The following is a 16194-nucleotide window of genomic DNA, read 5'->3' as shown; positions in this document are numbered from 1 at the left end:
CGAAGTTTGAGAACCACTGCCATATTGAGCGGGAATGCAGACCATTAGATTCCGAAGCTTTCAGACACATCAGAATCACCTGGGAACTCATTAAAAATACAGATTCTGGGGCACCTGGTGGCTCAGTCTGTTGAGTGGGCAACTTCAGCTCAGGACGTGATCTCCATGTTCCTGAGTTCGAGCCCCACATGGAGCTCACTGTTGTCAGCACCGAGCTCGCTTCAGATCCTCTGTGCCCCCCGCCTGTCTGCCCCTCCTCTGCTTGTGAGGGGCAAAATAAATAAACATTGTGGTGCCTGGGTGGCTCAGTCGGTTAAGCATCTGACTTCAACCCAGGTCATGATCTCACGGTTTGTGAGTTGGAGCCCTGCCTTGGGCTGTGCTGACAGCCTGGAGCCTGCTTCAGATTTTATGTCTCCCTCTCTCTTTCTGCCCCTCCCCGGCTCACACTCTGTCTCTCTCTCTCTCAAAAATAAATAAACATTAAATTTTCTAAATAAACATTAAAAAGGAGAAAAATAATACAGATCCCTGGCCTCAAAGCCAGGATTGAAGTGAGGCCTGGGAATTGTATTTTAACCTGAGATGGGGTGGGGGGGGGGGGGCATGCACCAGAAGCTGCCCTGGGGAAAGGTCATGGAAGGCCCCTTGGGTAGTTGAAGGCTCCAGCCTGGGGTCCTGGGGACTTCCTTTGGGTGGGAAAGGTGATATAAAGCTGGAAGCTGAAGGAATTTGCACTTTACCCTGAAGTCGCTGAGGAAAGGGGAGGAAGGGTACACAATGAAGGCAGTGCGTGCCAAACCTGGCCACCGGCCCAACCCCGTGACGTCACCCCACAACCCCTGAGGCCTTGGCCGCCCCGGGGGTCTCTGCCGCCTCCTCCCTCGGTCCGACTGGTGTAGGTGCGGGGAGACCCGGCCCCAGGGCACCAAGCTCCGGGTGGGATGTCCGGGTGGAACGACAGCGCGGCACCAAGCCGGCCGCCGAGCTGGGGGACCTGCGCGATCCGCCACCTCGCTCTCCTGAGCTCCAGGTGGCGCTGGCGTGCGCGGACGTCCGATCCGCCGAGGCTTTGCCACCGCCCTCTCGCCGCTCCTCTCTCGGCCCCAGGGTAGGAGCTGGCAGCGGCCTGGAGGGGCGGCGGCCACGGCGGCGGAGGGGCGGGAGGGCCTCCTGGCAGTGTCCGCGAACAGGGAGGCGTCCCTGTGTGAGCCTCAGACCCGAGCCCCTGCCCCTCCTCGCCGCGGCCCCTACGTTGCCCCTGCCCTGTGTCCTCGGGGTCCGCCCACCGTGGTAACTTCGGCCGTTGGACACTGGTTCCATCGGACAGTTAATTTCTAGTTAAAACAATTCCGGGCTTGGGTTGAGCGTCTTGAGGCTTGATTTCGGCTCAGGTCTTGATCCCAAGGTTCTGGGATCGAGCCCCTCGCTCCAACCCCCCACCCCTCCACACCCCCAGCTCTCTCTCGCGCGCGCGCGCTCTCAAATAAAGCCAAAACAACAACACAACACACACACACACACACACACACACACACACACACACACACACACACCCCTTCTCAACAAGCTAGTGAAACCTGTCCCCTGCCCGGGAACAGCTAGCCTCTCTCGCCCTCTTGCTCTACTGTTCTTGCTGCCATGTCCACCATCACCGGAGCTCGCACTTCATGCCTAACAGAGCTTTGCATCCATCACCTCATTTAGTCCTGAAGGCAGACTGTCTCTTAGGCCCTAAGGCCATCACTGCTGGTTTCCAAATCAGTAAATTGTGGTTTAGAGGAGTTCAGTAACACCTCTAAGATCCCACAGTTAGTGATATTGGATGTCACTGATCACTGCTTTCCCCATTTCCCTGACTGAACCTAGGGGCCCCTCCTCCTTCTCTCTCCGTCCTTCAGGGCCAACGGTTACTGTTGTGTAGGTTGTGCACTGCACAACTCTACAATCAACAGACATGTATGGAACCATTAGGGCAATTTTTCACCACATAGCAGTAAAGGGCTTCAGAAAAGGGGCACATTTTTCTAATTTGCACAAAATTGCCTTGTGGGCTGCCCCAGTGTCCCTGCACCATCTCTCCAAGTTTGTTCCTCCTCTTCCCAGCAGGTGCATCTGCCATCCTACACCGAATTTGGCTTTCTACAGGACCATGGAGGTCTTCATAGAGCCTGGCCCAAGGGATCTACTCTCTTCTGATGGATAGTGCTCTGTGACATGACCTGATGCTGCTCCTCAGTGGGACCTGTACCTGTTAACAAGTACATGCTTACATGTGTGTGTGTTGGGGGTCACCTCATCGGCCAAAGCATAACTACCCCTTGCAGGTGAGAGTGTCTTGTAGGCAAGATGAGATTTTCCTGGTGGGATCTCTGGGGCGTACAGGACAAGTGGATGAGCCCTATGAACCAGGCATGTTGATCCTCCAAGCTGATATTATAAGGGCTATGAAGAGGACTCCCCCCCCACCCTCCCAGAACCACACTGGGCACCCTGCAGATTTGAGGGCGGGCAGAGAAGATCTGGAGAGGATGGATATGGTCTCAGGAACATCCAGCTCACTGCATGGATGCCTCCAGCGCCAAGTGGGGCAGAGATGATGCTGGGAGTGGAGTGATAGAAGCTGGCCTAGGATCTAGAGAAGAGGAAGAGAAGGATATGGAGGACCAGTCTCTTGGAAGTGGAGGAGGGGAGAGATATCTAGGCTGCATTGGGTAAGGGGAACACCCTGAGCTGGGACCACTGGCCTGAAGGTAGAGAAGGAAGAGGAGATTTTGATCAGATTGAGGAACCCTGGTCTTGGTGCCCAATGTCCCAGCTTAGCTTCGGGCCATGGTGGGGCTCTCTTGGAATGATGGCTTCTCATTCCAGGGCTTCTCCTGTTCCTCCATTTGACCTGTGCCCTGTGTTACCTCAGTTCCTTGCTCACTGGATCACTCCCAAAGCACGGAGCTTGCTCCTGGCAGGAGATCTGACCTGCTCCACCGCTCCAGCTCTCACTGCACCCACTTTATGCTTCTAGGGTTTTTTGCCAAGAAGCAGTTGATCTCCAGCATCCATCCTCAGACCTGCCACTTTTAAGTTGCATCAGGATACTCGCTGCTTCCTGCGGCGCCTGGTAGGCCTGGCTGGTTGGACACATCTATCCAGTCATCCTGAATTGCCACTCCTGGCTGGGGGCTGGCTGGGGAGACTGCCATGGCTGGTGGGGAGGGGAGATGCTAGAGTCCTGGGGAGAAGTGAGAGTCTTGGGAAGGAGAGAGGAAGGGGCTGGTTGCAGGAGATGCCAAGGGGAGGGGACCAGCCCCTGGGTGGTGGCAAAAGACTGAACTGTGTGTGTGTGTGTGTGTGTGTGTGTGTGTGTGTGTGTGTGGTGTTTGGGGGAGGGGATGTACTGCCTGGAACAGAAGCTGCTCAGAGATCAACGAATATAGTACTTCCACCTTTAATAACGAGAAGACTAAGGCCTAAAGAGGAAAGAGATGGTGTTGCTGGAGGGGGTGGGGGTGGGGGGGAGTCCTTTGGCTTCTGGACCCAGGCCCAGTCCTCTCTGGGATGTGAGTCCCTCCTATTCCTCTCTCTGTCCCTAAGCGTGGACTACGGACCTGGGGCAGCAGATGTGATATCTATGCCCACAGGCACATCTTTGGCGACAGCAGTGTGGAAGGCCTCTTTCTCTGCCAAGTTCACTTCCTGCTGGACTACCTGGTTCCTGCTTGTGGCCCCTCCATCCCTCTAGCCTAGAACCAACCCAATTCCAGATCTTTGCTCAGCTCATTGGTGCCAGAGCAACACGCCTTTCTTCAGCCTAGGATGCAGATAGGAAATGTGCTGGGCATTTGGGGGGTTTCTTGGGTTAAGGACTGACACAGTGCATGGCAGAGAGGAGCTTGTCAGGGGTGGGGTGGGGGCTGGGTCCTAATTCCTAGGGCTCTGCTAGCAGCCCAGGTTTTGGTCTCCTAAAACTCAGTATCTAAGGCCTCAGTTTCTTGAGCACGCTTCCTGGTTGCCATGGTTGCCTGATGCTTTGGACATGATCAGTGACCAGCTGTGTGGCTACTCCCTGGACCTTGAGATGTTGGAGGCCATTGGATGGGTATTGCTGGACAGAGACCCTCACCATTAACTTCTTCACACAAGACTTCCCCTAATGGCCCCTCCCTCTGTGCTGATATGGCCCCCATCCCTTTCCCTACATGGAGGGACCCCAGTGAGTTATTCCTCTATAATGCCAACACCAGGCTTCCCTCCCCAGTGCCTCCAATACACCACCTGTCTATCTCCCGCGTCCCACTCTTCCTCCTCCTGTCTTTACCTGTTTCCCTTGGTAACTCTCTGGAGCCTGGGAAAGCCTTCTCAGGACAAGATGGTCCTTCATGACCAGATCCTTCTCACCAAGGGGCCTCCAATCTCAGCCCCCCAAGGGATGGGGATGCTGCCAAGGTGAGAGTGTGGGTGAGATCCTGGGGAACACGGTGACCCAAGCCCGAGGTGCTGCCCAGACTTTTCCCCCAACTGTACTAGTTTTCTGGGGCTGCCATAACAAGTTACCACACACTCAGTGCCTTAAAACAACATAAATTCATTCTCTCATGGTTCTGGAGGTCAGAAGTCTGAAATTAGTTTCCCTGAGCCAAAATCAAGGTGCAAGGAGAGCTGTGCTCCCTCCAGAGGCTCCAGAGGAGAATCCATTCTTTGCTTTCGTCCAGCCTCTGGTGGCCACTCTGATCTCTCTCACATTGTCTCCTCTTTGCTGCCTCCCTCTTTTAAGGAGACTTGGGATTGGGCCTCATGTCTCTGGGAGGTCATTATTCAGCCTCCTACACCACCCTTCACCCAAATGCACACACTTACAGATGTTGATCGCTTGGTCTAGGAGCTGTGGAAATCAGCCAGGAAAGGAATTGAGAAGTAGGAGAGGGCCCAGGACTAGCCCTAGGCCAAAGGCTTAGTAGCTTCTGGATGGGCCTACCTGGGAGTGGGAGGGGGGAGCAGCAAAGTCTGGGGGGAACTGCCACATTTCTCCCCAAGTTGTACATCCCAAATAGTATTTGCCCAAAGACCTCTTTCATGCCACCTGCCCCACTTGCAGGTTGGGAAGCACTGGGGGTTATGGGTAAGAGCCTGGGTAGTCAGGCCCTGGGGCCAAGGTAGGCTGAGGCATCACCACTTACCAGTTGTGGTTCTCAAAATGTGGGCTAGGGCCAGCAGCATTAACATCATCTGGGAGTTTATTAGAAATGTAATTTCTTGGGGGGAGCGCCTGGGTGGCTCAGTTGGTTAAGCGTCCAACTTTGGCTCAGGTCATGATCTCATGGTTTGTGGGTTTGAGCCTCGTGTCAGGCTCTGTGCTGACAGCTCAGAGCCTGGAGCCTGCTTCAGATTCTGTGTCTCCCTCTCTCTCTGCCCCTTCTTGGCTCATGCTCTGTCTCTCTCTCTCTCTCTCTCAAAAATATATAAACATTTAAAAAAATAATAAAATAAAAATTTTTTAAGTTCAATTTCTTGGGCCATACTACAGACCTACTGGATCAGAAACTCTTTGCTGGAGCCTGGCATTCTGTGTTTTAACATGCCATCCAGGAGATTTTGATGCATTTTTAAAAATGTTTATTTATTTTTGAGAGAGGAGGGGCAGAAAGAGAGGGAGACACAGAATCTGAAGCAGGCTCTAGGCTCTGAGCTGTCAGCACAGAGCCCAACATGGGGCTCAAACCCACAAACCATGAGATCATGAGCTGAGCTGAAGTCGGATGCTTAACCGACTGAGCCACCCAGGCACCCCAGCTTTTATTACTATTTTTTTGGCTCAGCATAACCTAGCTAATTCATCCAAGTTGTTGTGTACCAATAGTATGTTCCTTTTGATTGCTGAGTAGCATTTTATAGTATGGATATACGATAGTTTAACATTTATTTGTTTGTTTGTTTGTTTGTTTGTTTATTTAGGCTGATAGCAGACAGCCCAATGTGGGGCCGAACTCATGAACCGGGAGATCACGACCTGAGATGAAGTTGGTCACTTAACCAACTGAGCCCCCCCAGGTACCTCCATAATTTAACTATTTACCTGGTGAAGGACATTTGGGTTGTTTCAAGTTCTTGGCTATTATGAATAAAGCTGCTATAACCATGTATATGAGTTTTGAAGTGCTCAGGGCTATGGAATTAGCTACCACATTCTGGGGGCCATGGGTGCTTACTGGGTCCATCATTGTTTCTAACAGCTTTTCAGTGGACAGAACTAGGATACACTTTTCAATTTAAACTACAATACACCAGGGGTTCATAAGATACTGCCTAAATTCAATATGGCAGAATATTTGCATGACATCATTGATTTTATATATGTATCTCTTTTCTACTAGGTGAAAATTCCAGTTCTGATACTATTAACATAAGTATGTTTTGTCCTACACATTTTTACCTATTTCCCACATGACTACTGAATATAACTTAAGACTTTAGGGCAGGTGTTTTTTTTTTTGTTTTTTTTTTTTTTTAATGGCAGTTAATTTTGTCCTTAGGGTAGATCTTTGGGATGTACAGTTAAATTTATGTGTTTTCAGGTCATTCAGAAAAGTTCCCTTCCGTATTAAGTTAGGCCACCATGTAGAATCACATTTAGATTCATTTATTTCATTTTACTTTCAACTTTTAGGGATTGATTTTTAAAAAATATTTTTTATTTTTTGAGAGAAAGAGAGCGAGCATGAGCAGGGGAGGGGCAGAGAGAGATGGGGAGAGAGGATTCAAAGCAGGCTCTGTGCTGACAGTAGAGAGCCGGATGCGGGGCTTGAACTCACTAACTGTTACATCATGACCTGAGCCGGAATCAGGAGTCTGACCTTAAGGGACTGAGCCACCCAGATGCCCCATAGGGACTGATTTTTAAAAATTAATTTTTGTCATATAGTATGGAAAACATAGGCTTCAAAGTCAAACACACAAAACAGAGTATATCAAAGTCTAGCCTCTTTTGCTTTCATTTTGTTCGCTCCTTCTTACAAAGTTTTTGAGTTATATTTCCACTTAAAAAAAAACGCAGGGATTTACATTTGTGCCTCCCCACTCCCTGTCACAAATGAATAGTAGAGGAATTTGTATACTTTCCTGCTGAAGACAGAATAGCCTCTAGTGTTTCACCCCTGAGATCCTCAGAAACATTTTTTTCGTTTTTTTTTTTAAATGCACGTAGCTATCTATGCCTTCTACCGGATCTTCCACAGCAGTTTTCAGTAAGATAAAGCATGTGAAAACACTCAAACTGCAAAGTGGCAGACAAACATGCCTGTTGACGGAGTAATAACCCATCTGGGGAGAACCTCAAGAGTCATGAGCCCAACTTAGCACATTTCACACAAGACAAAAGAGGCTCACAGAACTGAGAGGACCTGGCCCAAGGAACACAGGAAACGGGCAAGCGATCCAGTCTCCTGCCCTGCAATCCCCCGAGCCTTTTTTTTTTTCTTTTTAAAAACTGTACTCAACATACAGGTAACTATTTTTATTTATTATTTGAGAGAGAGAGAGAGAGAGAGAGAGAGAGAGAGAGAGAGAGAGAGAGAGAGAGAGAGAGACTGTGCGCGAGGAGGGGAGAGGGGCAGAGGGAGAGAGAGAATCTCAAGCAGCTCCACACTCAGCGGAGAGCCCCACCCCTGCTGGATCCCACAACCGTGGGATCATGACCTGAGTCGAAATTAAGAGTGGGTTCGCGCCCCTACAGACACCGATTTTAAAGAGACGAATATTTTAGAGAGCCCTCGAAGGGGAAAAAGTCACAAACGGCTGCAAGGCTGAACGAGGCAGTTCTTGCCGAGGCAACCATGAACGCCCAGAGTCCCGGGAAGAAGTCGGGTCTGGGGGGTCAGAGAGCTTCTCCCTCACTCATACTGGGAAGCTCCCGTCGCAGTTGGCAGGCGACGAAACACACGGAGATGCTGTGAAGGCACCGAGTAGGGAGGGCCGACGTGGGGGCGCCTGACCGTTCAGTTAAAGCTGTCCCATTTGGCATAAAAGACTTGACACACGCACACTCCGGCTTCGAGCAGAAGTCAGATCAAGACTGCAGGAAAAAGACGCCACATCCAGGTTTCCAAAGAAGAAATGGTCCTCGTGAGGACCCATAGGGCCGCCACGGGCTCCAGCTCTGAAACTTCGGCTTAGGGGTGGGGCCGAGGTTTTGTGGGCGGAAGCCCTCGGGGAGACAGGGAGGGGAGTAACGGAAATGACGCTTAGAAGCGCCGATGGGGTGGGGCAGGGGCTGGTCTTTCCGCCCTGTTTGGGTCGGGGCAAGCGGTTTCCGGTAGCGGCGTCTGGAAGGGGAGGGGCGGGGGAGAGGGGGCGGTGAGTTTGTGTTCTGTGACCCCTGGCCTCCAGAGACCTTGCACTCTGGTAGCCAGACCAAGATGATGGGCTGTGAGGAGCCAGGGCTGGAATTGGTCGAAGGGGAGGAGGCCGTGGCGGCCCCAGGGCCACCCCCGGAACCGCGCGCCCCGGAGCCCAGAGCCCCAGTTCCCGAGCCTGGCCTGGACTTGAGCCTGAGCCTGAGCCCACGGTCCGAGACCCCCGAACGGCCGACCTGCAGCCCTGGGCGGCGGAAGGGGCGGGCGGACCGGCGGGGCGGGGCCCGCAAGGGGCGGCAGGTGAGCTGGGGGAAGGCCTGCCCGCCAGCCCGCAGACGAGCCCGCGCCCACCTCTTCACCGCCCCACTCTCTGCTCCCAGGTACGCTTTCGCTTGGCACCGCTCTCCCCTGTGCGGTCCGAGCCGCTGCTGGCCGCCGCCGCACCCAGCGAGAAGCTCTCGGCGCCGCAGGACCTGGGGGCGCCCGCGCAGCAGAGCAGCCTGGCATTGAGCCTCGAGTTGCAGGCCGCGCGGGCTGCCGCCGAGGGCCAGTTCGATGCCGCGAAGGCCGTGGAGGAACAGCTGAGAAAGTCGTTCCAGACCCGCTGCGGCCTGGAGGAAAGCGTGGCCGAGGGTGAGAGAGAGACGGCCGACGGGGCGCGGGAGTGGGGTTGAGAGGCGCCGCTCATCTCCGCTCCCCCTGCGGTCTCAGGGCTGAACGTGCCGCGCTCCAAGCGGCTCTTCCGAGACCTGGTGAGCCTGCAGGTGCCGGAGGAACAGGTTCTGAACGCGGCGCTGAGGGAGAAACTGGCGCTCCTACCACCGCAGGCACGAGCCCCGCCCCCAAAGGTGAGGGACCTGGGCTTGAGTTTCGGCCTTGTGCCCTCCTCCCCTTCCCGAGTGTAACCTCACTTTGGGCTCCCAATTCCCAACAGGAGCCACCTGGGCCAGGGCCAGACATGACCATCCTTTGTGACCCAGAAACATTATTTTATGAGTCTCCACACCTGACCGTGGACGGTCTGCCTCCTCTGCGTCTCCAACTCCGGCCCCGCCCTTCAGAAGATACCTTTCTCATGCACCGGACACTGAGGCGATGGGAAGCGTAGACGTGAAGGCTCCCGGGATTGCTAGTTCGTATATTTGTGTTAAAAACTTTTTCAAAATAAAGTGGCTTTGCTAACAAATGGGACTCTTCTTGGGAGCCTTAAAATGAGGTCAAGCCTCAGGTTGGAAGCTGTCTGGAAGTCAAGTTTTTGGTCTTTTAGGAACTTGGTAGTGCTAGCAAGTTAACACTGTCCCACCCTCCCCACCCCCTTCAGTCACAGACACTGCATTTGTTCCTTTGCGCTACTTATTTCGGGTCACTTTAACATGTGGGTCTCAGTCTGTAACCCTTTAGGGAGGCCTTCTTCCCTAAAGGCTCAAGGAGCCTGCAAGGCAACTAGCCATTCACACCCAGTTATTTAAATTAATTCCTTGCTTCTACCTCTTAGAGCCTTCTCAGCTTGTTTCACCACATCCACGAGAGCTCAATAGTTGTTGAATGAATATTCCAAGTTCCAGAAACAGCTTGACAAGCTGCTAAAGAGCTTCATGTTAAATTGCCTATTCATCTAGTTGCACATTACAAAACAGGTGGGTGGGTAATCCTGGAGCAGGTGGGCAGTCTGGTCCATACTGCCTTTTTTCTAGTTCTACTTCAACTCCACTGTTCATTTTTCCTAAGTTGTAAATTTGCCTTTGTCCAAAGCTCCCACAAAATAATTTTTGTCAATGAGATTTTTTGGGGAGGGGAGATGGCCTCTTTTCTCAATTTCCACTTAAGAATTCACATTATACCCCTTCTTCCAGACTAGAGTTCTGTGTGTGGATGTCACTAGCATTCAACACTCACTGAAAACTCTGTCCTCTTCCTTGAGACTCTGTTTGGGCAGAGGAAGCACAGGTTCTACTGGGAAGCACCATCCCTTCCCCACCAACTAGAAAGTGCCAGAAACCAGCGTGGGGGCCACTGCCCTGAACATCAATTTATTGTGCTGTTCTTACATTCCAGACCCAACCCCCTCTCCCAATGGGGGTCAGCAGAGGGAACGATTTTCACAGTACCTGCATGCTTCCCTGCCAAACTTCCCCCTCTTAACCCTCAGTCCATCTATCTGTGGTCCACTGAAACGCAGCTAGGGACAAGGGCTGAGGAGAAATGGGAATCTCCTTTGGAGAACAGAAGGAAGAGGCTAGAGAACTTGATACCCCCCACCTCCCATACCCGAGGAGAACAGGTCAGCAAACAGTCCATGCCATCCAGCCCAGTAAGCTGGGGGGTGGTGGGGAAGGGTGGAGAGGAAGATGTCAGTAACTCCAGCACGGATGGGCTTGCTGCAGAGGTGGAGGGAGGAGGCTGGGGCAGCAACATAGGAGAAGCTTTCTTTGTAGATCCGAGAAAGGAAACGATTTTTGGAGCCAAAAAGGAAAGACCTTGGGGTACTTTCCTTTTCCCCCAGGTCCTTAAGAGCAGTGGGTAGCTTCTTCACACTTTCTGTTCAGGGGGCCACTTAGTGGCTGGGGGAACGGGCCTTGTGGAACAGGTACACAGAACGTTGGAAGCCTGAGGAGAGAGTATGCAATTAGTAGGGGTTGGCAGGACTTCAAGACTCCACAGGGTCTGTAGTTTTCTTTCAGGGTCAGCCTCGACATCCCTCCCCATTCTCACCAAATCAGCCAACCTTACCTCTGGAGGTGTTGTGGGGTGTAGCCACAAGCTCATAGCTGGAGAAGCCCACCTCTGGGGAGGTCAGGTAGGAAGTGAACTGCTCTGGCCTCAGCTGGATTCGAAAGTAGTTCTTATAGATTGTTTCCTAGGGAGAAGGGCAGGGGACCACTTCAGTTTGCTGGCTTTTCCCTGGCGTGGAATGATGCCCACCCAGGGGGCCTATTCACCTTGTTCAGAAAGTACTTCTCTTTCTGCTTCCTTGAGGCCTTTCTTGTCTCAACTAAAGGAAGGATATCCCAATTTCCACCAAAATCCCAACTCACCGAGAGAGTCTTTCTCTTGCCATAAGATGACCAAGGTTGGGGTTCTAAGACCAGGATGCCCCCAGGACGTAGATGCCGGTAGATCCTGCGAAACATGCGCTTTAGCCCCTCATCTCCCCAATTCAGGTGCACCCACTTGGTGAGGCTGAGGCAGAGCACGACGTCATACTCTGGTGTTTGGGCCTCCACCAGCTCATCTCGATCCAGGACATAGTTACCCTGAGGGCAAGAATTGGGAGCAAGGTCAACAGAGGCAATAAAAGAACCACTGCCCCCACACAACCCACCCTGTAGCCTCTAAGACAGAAAGTCCTACAGCCTCACCTTAGCCCTTGGCCACAATCTTCTCTGACACTTGTGAGACTAACTCCCAAATGGTGCCCTCTTTGAGTCTCATTTTCTTTTTTTCTTTTTGTAAAGTTTATTTATTTTGAGAGAGAAAGGGAGGGAGAGAGAGAGCGAGGGAGAGAGAGAATCACAAGCAGGTTCTGCACTGCCAGCACAGAGCCCAACACGGGGCTTGAACTCACAAACTGTGAGATCATGACCTGAGCCAAATTCCAGAGTCAGACTTTAACTGACTGAGCCACCCAGGCACCGCCCCCTCCCCAAGTTTTGTTTTGTTTTTTTTTTTTTTCTTTAACTTTAAGTAGGCTTCACATCCAACATGGGGCTTGAACTCACAACCTGGAGACCAAGAGTCCCATGGTATCGACTGAGCCAGCGTGGGGGCCCCAAGTCTCATTTTCTTGCTTTCCACCCTCCTGCCCTTTTCTGTTGGTGGTAAGCCAAACATAAAAAAGGAGCTTGAATAATTTTAAACTGAGCAAATTACCCACAAGGTCTCCAAAACTGGTGTGAAACTTCACAGAAAAAACACAGATTCTCGGGAGACTCCATCCAGTACTTATTTCCACCCCACAAACATTGACCTGGGAGACCACTCAAGTCAGCTGAGTGACTCAACGTTGCAAAAGGACCTAACTCAGGTTTGAAAGGGAACCTGTAGTTCCTTCCCTGTAGTTGAAGCTGGCAGAGTTCCAGGCCTGTTTCCTTTCTCTGAGAGAAGTGAAGAGCCCCATCCCTTAGGAAACCTTTTCTAGATGATAAGCTCATCAACACCCTCTGCAAAGTCCATTCTTGCAGGCTTAACCCAACACATTGCCAACTGTTCCTGCAGACGGCCTAACTGGAATGTTTTATGGAGAGCTATGTGCAGTCAGGAGACAGACACTGAAGACACAATACCCCCCTCCTCCTGCAGAGGACTTTGACTCTTCCCCATTCCACCATCTAGGGTCAACATGAGATGATCTAAGGCCAAGACACTTCGGGTCCTGATCACCAACACTCTTCAACCAAATCTGGATCTAAGTCCCTCTCAAAATATTAGTCAGCCACTACCCTCCTCCTCCTCCCACCCCGAGACATTCCATGTCTGACACCTATCCCTTAATGCACCTTTATTCAGTGGGTTGGAGAGCAAACTTTCAGTCTGGATTACAGGCCAGGCCAGGAGCAGGGCAAAAGGAGTCAGACCCCATCTTGGGGCCAGCAGTCATGACAAAGGAGCCCAGGTAGAGCCCCCAGCTTTCCAGATGATTGGAAAGTGCCACTCAGCAGAGGCAGTCACAGATTCAGACCCCTCTCTTGATCTGGTTCTCCCAGCAAGGAGTGCATGCAGAAATCCCTCTGGGTCATAACTTTCCTCTGTTTTGTTCCTATTTAATCTCATCTTCACACCTGGCCCCTATCCCAAGAGCCTTCAGACCCCCTTACCGTGACGAAGACAACATTGTTGGGGAAGACTGATGTGTCTGCTCCATCCAAGGGCACTTGGGGTGCAGCAATGGGACCCCGGCTAGCTGTCAGTGAGGCTGGGAAGCAGCTTCTCTTTCGGACGGTTGTGGTCCCTTCCTCACTCTCTGCCCCTGGGTCCCCCTCAGAAGTCTGGGGTGGCAGACGCAGCTCCTCTGACAGGTAGTGTCGGATGTTTTGGCGGGCAGAGTGGATGAGCCGGGAATCGATATCCAGGCCCACCATGAGGGATGGGCCCCACTTACAGGCAATGCTCAGGGTGAGGTGGCCCACATTGCAGCCCAGATCTAGGACGTCCCGACCCCGAAACCACTCAGGCTTCAACACTCGCAGGCGCCCATCCTCACAGGAAGGATTGCGGTAACCATAGTACTTGCAATAATTCCCATACTGGAACTTGCACTGTTGCTTTTTGAAGATTGCTGCAGGTAGTGGGTAGAGGTGGTGGTGGTGGCGGCCTCCCCCACTCCCCCGGCCCTTTTCCTTGGGAACCTGGCCTCCACCCCTGGCCCCTGCCTCTGACTTGCTGGAAGTCCTGCGACGTTTGCGATGTCGTGAGGAGGAAGACGGGGGTGCAGAGGTAACTGAGGCAGCTGGAGGGGCTGAAAGGGAGCCTGAGGGACCCTGTAGGGCAGATGGAAGGGGAGACACGACCTCATCCCTGCAGTTGATGGCTGTGTTGAGTTCATAGGGCTGGGGGGCATCCCGGTTCTGGCCCCTATGCCGCTGCTGCTGTGTGGTGCCCTCCCCATGGAGTGAGGGAGTGAGGGGGGCTGTGGGAAGTACAGAGTGGCTATCATTCCCTCCAGATGCCTGCTGCTGCTGGTGGTGCTGTCCCCGGTGTCTATGCCGCTTCCGACCAGTCTTGAGTGGCGATGCAAGTACTACCTGGGCCTCATCAGTGCAAGTATTGAGACTGAGCGGGTCAGTAATATCTTTGGGGATGAGGATCTCCACTGGATCTCGCCCCTTGGCCGGAAGTGGAGATGACTTAGGGGTCTCTGCATTGAGTGCGCGGCTCACTTCCTCATCCAGGAGACTATTCAGGTTCAGTGGATCAAAGATATTGCCTCCCAGGAGAAAGTTGGAGGGTAACACAGAATCACAGTCCGAATTAACCCGCCTGCGCCTCTTGAAGGCTGGATGTTTGAAGCCTCCACCACCCCCTCCTACATTACAACTATTTCTCCTTTTGCCCCCACCTCCCCCAGGGGGCCGGTGGGGCTGATAGCCATTACGGGGCCGAGGAGGGGCAGGGGGACCCAGTTCTGTTCCGCCCCCTCCCCGTCGCTCCTCCCCAACGTCAGGGGGAGCGGCTCGCCCGTGGGGATCGGACAAGCGGGCCTCCCCGTGCGACTGCGCCTGGGGGCTGTCCCCTCGATGCTGCTGCGACTGGCCTCCCCGAGTGGATGTAGCCCCAGGACTCTCCTTGCCAGCCCCAGAAGCCGGGGTCCCCGCCGAATGAGCGCGCGGGCCCGGCCCACGCTGCGTCCCGCCGCAGAGCTCCCCGGAGGCGGCCTCTCGGTGCGGTTGCACCGTGGGGCCGCCCCCTCCGCCCGACTCCTCTTTGAGCGGCGGCGGCGGCGGGGCCGGCACCAGAAACGGCTCCTTCTCCGCCGCCATCTCGATCATTTCCTCCCCTTATTCCGTCCCAGGCGAGGGCAACGAAGAGGGGACTAGGGGGCTTAACCCCCTCCCTAAAGCCCGCTCTCTTCCCCCCCCCCTTCCCCGAGTGCGCGCGCAGCTCTGCTCTTCTCGCCTGGTCTCGCGCCTCCCCCGAAGCGCGCCCCACTCGCCCGCGAGACCAAAACAAGATGCCCGCGAGAACCGAACAACTCGAGGAGTCAACCGCGCGTGCGCCGAGCTCTTTCTCCTCTACCACTACCGCTTCGCCGCGAGCGCGCACTGCTAGAGCGCGTTCCTCTTGCCCCTGAACCACGCATGCGCACTCCGCCACCACCCTGGTTGCGCGCGCATCAGAGTACGAACCAACTTAACGGCTCTGGGAGTTTAAATATAGCCCACCTCAGCCCTCCCCAAAGCCCACCACCCCAAATTGACACCCTACTTCCCTTCGCAGCTATGTCCGTCCCTACTGATATCCTTTGTCTCTGCCGCGCGATCCCACCCACCGTAGGCGGGGGACGGGGAGCTGGTGTGAAAAGGTCTCCTTGACACCCGACCCTTGTTCCTGAGGAATGAGTCTCAGCGGTCTCCGCCCGGCTCTAAACCCAGCAACCTCCCTACCCCGCCTCCTTCCTCCCCCTGGCGGGCAGCGCCTGCGCACACCCTTTGGGCTTGCGCGGGTAGAAACAGCACGTGCTGGAGATGACACCCCGCCCTCCACCCTAGAGGCGGGAACTGTTACGTCGCTTCCTCAGATTTGGTTCACGCAAGCGCGTCAGCACGATCCGAAGGGGCGTGGCCAAAAGAGCGGGGCGGACCTCATGAATTATTCATATTTGGTCCCCCCCCCCCCCCCCGCCTACCTACTTAGAAAGGCTTCCGAGGGAACGGAGGGGTAAACCTAAAAGTAGAGGAAGAGAAGGAGAGGAGCGTACAGACGGCTTTCCTACAAACTGTCCTCAGCGAAATACAATAAGTCATTGTAACTCACCCCCCTGAGAAATATTCTCTGCTGAACTGAAAAAAAAAAAAAAAAAAAAAAAGGCACTAAAACAGCCGATGTTGTCCAACTTCCTCTTCCCCCGAAACGGCCGAGTCGTTCTCTCGCTCCTCCGCCTTCCCCCAATCGCGATCACCTGAGGACACCACGCCCTCCTTTTCGCCTCCACACTTACAGCCCTGGCACCAACACCCCCTCCCACCACCCAACGCCTGTGTGCGATCCCCCCAGCCCTCGGACTGCGACCCGACGCCCACCACGGCCACCAATAGCAGTACACCCCCTACTACCACCGCCACCTCGCACGCAGGCCTTCCCAAGCACACGGTGTCTTCGTGCAGCCTTATATAAAAACGAGTGTGGGCGGGGA

General features: G+C 53.7%; 3 protein-coding genes across 13 annotated transcripts in view; 2 read left to right on the top strand and 1 right to left on the bottom strand.

Moving 5' to 3' along the window:
- Window positions 1–7494, top strand: part of TSC22D4 (TSC22 domain family member 4) — a 31142-nt gene extending 23648 nt beyond the window's left edge. For 3 of the 10 annotated variants that reach the window (XR_006591215.1, XR_006591213.1, XR_002150364.3), the window contains 4 exons: window positions 2107–3118; window positions 3639–4443; window positions 5950–6045; window positions 7199–7494. The gene's annotated coding sequence lies outside the window, so the exon portion shown is untranslated. The remainder of the gene's footprint in view (window positions 1–2106; window positions 3119–3638; window positions 4444–5949; window positions 6046–7198) is intronic. The other 7 variants (XR_006591217.1, XR_006591214.1, XR_006591216.1 and 4 more) reach the window with 7 other exon arrangements.
- Window positions 7495–8307: 813 nt separating this feature from the next.
- PPP1R35 (protein phosphatase 1 regulatory subunit 35) lies at window positions 8308–9531 on the top strand. The gene is made up of 4 exons (XM_011290390.4): window positions 8308–8645; window positions 8726–8978; window positions 9057–9193; window positions 9280–9531. Exons 1-4 carry the CDS (start codon window positions 8409–8411, stop codon window positions 9451–9453), a joined length of 801 nt encoding a protein of 266 aa, XP_011288692.3. The 5' UTR covers window positions 8308–8408; the 3' UTR covers window positions 9454–9531.
- An 818-nt stretch (window positions 9532–10349) lies between these two features.
- Window positions 10350–16096, bottom strand: MEPCE (methylphosphate capping enzyme). 2 transcript variants are annotated; one of them, XM_003998479.6, is made up of 4 exons: window positions 13160–16096; window positions 11381–11599; window positions 11076–11202; window positions 10350–10952 (listed from the first exon to the last, which is right to left on the bottom strand). In XM_003998479.6, exons 1-4 carry the CDS (start codon window positions 14828–14830, stop codon window positions 10900–10902), a joined length of 2070 nt encoding a protein of 689 aa, XP_003998528.1. In that variant the 5' UTR covers window positions 14831–16096; the 3' UTR covers window positions 10350–10899. The 2 variants fall into 2 exon arrangements, 1 of the variants encoding a protein (XP_003998528.1); XR_006591212.1 differs by lacking the exons at window positions 10350–10952; window positions 11076–11202 and adding an exon at window positions 11705–11788 and having other exon boundaries at window positions 11380–11599.
- Window positions 16097–16194: the final 98 nt, after the last annotated feature.

Source organism: Felis catus, chromosome E3 (assembly GCF_018350175.1).
Source record: "Felis catus isolate Fca126 chromosome E3, F.catus_Fca126_mat1.0, whole genome shotgun sequence".
NCBI lineage: Eukaryota > Metazoa > Chordata > Mammalia > Carnivora > Felidae > Felis > Felis catus.
This window is presented reverse-complemented; position numbering and strand designations above follow the sequence as displayed.

Bases quoted from the DNA above. Each gene is read 5' to 3' on its own strand.
- MEPCE (XM_003998479.6), bottom strand. From the start codon at position 14,830: ATGATCGAGATGGCGGCGGAGAAGGAGCCGTTTCTGGTGCCGGCCCCG. The intron at 11,600-13,159 runs GTAAGGGGGTCT...TCTTGCCCTCAG, and splicing joins ACAATGTTGTCTTCGTCACG to GGTAACTATGTCCTGGATCG. The intron at 10,953-11,075 runs GTAAGGTTGGCT...CTCTCTCCTCAG, and splicing joins ACCCCACAACACCTCCAGAG to GCTTCCAACGTTCTGTGTAC.
- PPP1R35 (XM_011290390.4), top strand. From the start codon at position 8,409: ATGATGGGCTGTGAGGAGCCAGGGCTGGAATTGGTCGAAGGGGAGGAG. The intron at 8,646-8,725 runs GTGAGCTGGGGG...CTCTGCTCCCAG, and splicing joins GGGCCCGCAAGGGGCGGCAG to GTACGCTTTCGCTTGGCACC. The intron at 8,979-9,056 runs GTGAGAGAGAGA...CTGCGGTCTCAG, and splicing joins GGAGGAAAGCGTGGCCGAGG to GGCTGAACGTGCCGCGCTCC.